At 34.2% G+C, this 4,009-nt stretch overlaps 1 protein-coding gene across 1 annotated transcript; it reads right to left on the reverse strand.

Annotated features, from left to right (window-relative positions):
* Positions 1-1,027: 1,027 nt before the first annotated feature.
* LOC131639177 (glycine-rich cell wall structural protein 2-like) lies at positions 1,028-2,052 on the reverse strand. The gene has a single exon (XM_058909683.1). It carries the CDS (start codon positions 1,787-1,789, stop codon positions 1,352-1,354), a length of 438 nt encoding a protein of 145 aa, XP_058765666.1. The 5' UTR covers positions 1,790-2,052; the 3' UTR covers positions 1,028-1,351.
* Between the last annotated feature and the right edge of the window lie 1,957 nt (positions 2,053-4,009).

Genomic DNA, 4,009 nt, shown 5'->3' on the forward strand with positions numbered 1-4,009 from the left:
CTGTAAATTTTCTTTAAAAAAACTTGAAAACTTGTCAAAATAAAAGGAGAGCGGTTGTGTTTTTCCGATCTATTCTTAAGCCAAAAGTACAACAAACCTCTAGAGAGAGTAAGCTGGAGGGAGAAAAACCTAAACACCTATCAAAATAAAAGGAGGGCGGTTTGCCATCTAGCACACCCTTAAATACCCAACCACTTAAATGGAACTGCTCCTAGTCTAACAGAGAAATGCAAAAATTCGGAGCATGGACTTGAACTCGCTTCCATGTCAAATTGATAATCGAAGACAACTAGTGGTTAACTGACAAATGTTTCTATTTAAAATTAACTTTATTGCGTCATTTTCAAATAGTCCATACCACAAAAAATTAGACCAAAATCCCGAAACATCTCAATCACCCTTTAAAATCGACGGGAGCAAAGACTCAATCTCTATCCATTCATCTAAACACTCAATAATAGATATGTAAAGCAACCTCGCACAACACCATCCTATAGATGGTTTTGATTATAAAAAAAAATGAAATACTTAGCTTCCCCATCAGCTATTGACATACTCCCTCCGTCTCATAATAAGTGTCTTATTTGAGCTTTGCGCAATTCTTAAGAAAATGATTAGATGTGTTAGTTTTAATGAAAAAATTAGTATCATTTGCTAAAGTACCCTTATTTATTATAGGTAGTGGAGTAGTTGAAAAACGTGAAAGTTAATATATAGGGGTATAGTAGTGAAAAAAAATAATAAATGTTGCATTGATATTCTAAAGAGACATTTATTTTGAGATATAGAAAAAGTGCAAATAAGACACTTATTATGAGACGGAGGGAGTACCTTATAGAGAAAATTATTTTTGAAAACTAAAACTATATGCCGCAACATAGATTTTATCTACGGTAAAAAAAGATTTCTGCACGTAACTAGAAGATACTTGACATAAATATATATGGACTTATATAGGTTTCAAATTTCATGTGCAAATTAGAAAAGAAATCTATAAGTTTTGGTGACAATGAAACACAAAGCAAACTAAATAAAAACACGTCATTTTTGGGTCATCTATACTTTGATATATCCGAATTCAACCATCTTACAACAGTGGCATCATCTAAAACTTAAAACTTAAAACAATGCCAAATTACAAGTAGAAATTAGAATTTATTAAATAAATCGCAAACTTGTTGAGATTGAAACACTTCTTCACTAAAACACACATGATGCATGGAATAAGTATCAACCATCTTACTAGTTCTTTTCTTTTACACACCAGCTACTAATTATTTTGTCGAACAATTTTCTTTTATTTAATTCAACCATATTAATTATTTTCAATCTAATCAATTCATGCATTTCTTTAATCACCACCACCTTCACCATAACCTCCTCCATGACCATAACCAGATCCTTGTCCAGAACCGCCTCCACCACCACCACCACCTCCACCGCCACCACCACCGCCACCACCACTGCCACGGCTTCTTCCTGATCCTGATCCTGCTCGAGAGCCTGCATATGAGCCTGCTTCCGAGCCAGCTCCAGACCCAGACCCGGAACTAGAGGATGAAGAAGAAGATGAACTTGAGGAAGAACTAGAACCAGAACCTGAGCCGGCTCCAGCTCCTGCTCCAGAGCCACTGCCACCTCCAATTCCCAAACCTACTCCTATTCCAAGTCCAACTCCCAAGCCACCAAGGTTCAAACCCAAATCCTTCCTCGCCACTCTGCTTTCTGAATGAATAACTGACATCAAAACAAGCACGGTAAGTAAACAACAAGTCCAACGTGCAGCCATTAATGTAGCAGTTTTCAGTAACAATATTAGGTAAGTAAATGAAAAATATCGAACTGTATAATATATGATAGAGTTGAGCAAACTTTAGAAGGGTATATAGTTTTTTTGATGTTGGCTACTAAGAAGAGATTTTGGAGTATTTATAGATGCTGAGTGCTATGGTTAATGGCATGGAATGAAATTAAGTTGTAGAGTATTGTGTTGGTGTGAACATGCTGAATGATTATTTTAAGTTTAAGGCTAGAAAGTGGTGAGGATGATATTGGCGTGGCATATTTGGGGTAGGATTGACAAAAACGTGTTGCTGAAGAGCCTTGAACTTGCACATTCCCATGATTTATCACATGTGCCCATATGATGGCCACTCAACATGCTGGAGCAGGAAAGTAATTCTATTTATTGTTGACTATGTATGGTATGTTATCCATGTTGTTAAACTTCGGCCATAGTTTAAAATTGCGGTTGCGATCGTCGAAGCAGTTGAAATTACAAGAATTACAATTGTAATTATTATGGTTGTCTCAAATATCTATAGATCAGTGTTAGCAACCATAATGACCACAATCACAAACTGCAATAACATCTGCGACCGCAACCACTATTTAAAATTATAATAATGAAATCATACAGTGATATATATATATATAATCACATACATAAGTGTCGCATACCGGTCTCCTAATTTTTTATGCATGCACCCGAAAGTTTGCTTTTAGGTTGCCAGTAGTGGTGGTGCCACTACCGGTCTTCTAATTTTTGTATAAGCTAGTAGTACTGTATCATTAACTTTTTGTGTATGATAGCCAATTTGCAGTTAGATTATTATATTTAGTGCTTTTTCTCATAGAAAGTTCAAGAATAGTTTTATTTATCCTTCTGAAAAAATTCCTCCGTAGGGATTAATGTAGGTTTCCGAACTCTTATGTTGGATTATTTTTTAAAGATTGGAGGGATTTCTAAGTTGTAGTAGATGTTTGAAAATGCAAGAAAGTGCTACTAATTTTTTTTTTTTTAATAAACAACTGTGTATTCAAATAAGAGCATTAGGGGTACTCAAACTCAAATACATCAAGAGAGACAAAATAGAAAACAATAAAGCTAACCAAACCTACAAAACAAGGAAATCTCAAAAAATTAAGAGGATGATTACACCACTCATAGAAGTTACAACACAAGCGATTGGATCTTATTTGTAACCACCACCAAGAAGACATCTTAATCTTGTGAATTATCTCTTCAATATCAACCACTTTATTACTATTGAATACAATTCCATTCCGGGCTATTCAAACGCACCAAACCGTTGCTAACCAAACCGCCTCTACTCTGCCTTTTGAAACCTTACCTTAGAAAGTGCTACTAATATTACTCCACAATATATAACTTATTTGTTCAAATACAAGAAGTAGGCCGGCCAAACTAAGGTGACCCAAAGCAAGAGTTTTGGATCTCAAAACTTTAAATCAAAAAGATTTTAAAATAGTTTTAAAAAGTTAAATTTAATTATAAATATATAAAATATAATATAATTTACTAAAGTTACATAGTTGAGTGGACGAAAAAAACTTTATTATTTTATTCTTGATTATCATAAAAATAAATTTTTTAATATATTTTAAAGGCTTTATAAAGTAGTTTTAGGCCTCTTAAGAGGTGGGATCAGTCTTAAGAATAAGTTATATATTTAATAAATTTAGTTTAACGTATTACATATAATTTTAAAATAAAAAAGTAATTGTTTTGTTCTAGAATAAAAAAATAGAGACATGCGGAAGTTTCGACGAAGTAGAGTTTTCGATGTGACGGAGAGAGAGTGTATCTATAAGGTTAGCACTCTAACATTTAAGTATATGAAAAAGTAGATATTATTCAAAGTGTGTTTGAAAGTTGTTACCTGAATCGACGTCATTTCTCATGTATAGGGGAGAGAAATAATAGTCTCACTATCTTTCAGAAGTGGAATGCAGAGGACCGTTAGATGCATCTGAGGCATAAATATCTTTTGGTATATGATGGTCCCATGGTAAAGAAAAGATTCGAGAGACATAACCGTTTGGTCAGTCAAGGGGTTATGATTAGGAATGGGTTATCTCAAGACGGTCTATCCGTAAAGAACATGGTCGGTGCAAAATAATTGCCCTCAAAACTTACAGGACATTTAGGATATCGAGGAGTCTTTAGTGACTGTGATCGGCTTTCCGAAAATCCATCTTTGTTGTT

This window comes from Vicia villosa, unplaced genomic scaffold (genome assembly GCF_029867415.1).
Source record: "Vicia villosa cultivar HV-30 ecotype Madison, WI unplaced genomic scaffold, Vvil1.0 ctg.002549F_1_1, whole genome shotgun sequence".
NCBI lineage: Eukaryota > Viridiplantae > Streptophyta > Magnoliopsida > Fabales > Fabaceae > Vicia > Vicia villosa.

Coding starts and splice junctions, on each gene's coding strand:
- LOC131639177 (XM_058909683.1), bottom strand. CDS start 1,789: ATGGCTGCACGTTGGACTTGTTGTTTACTTACCGTGCTTGTTTTGATG.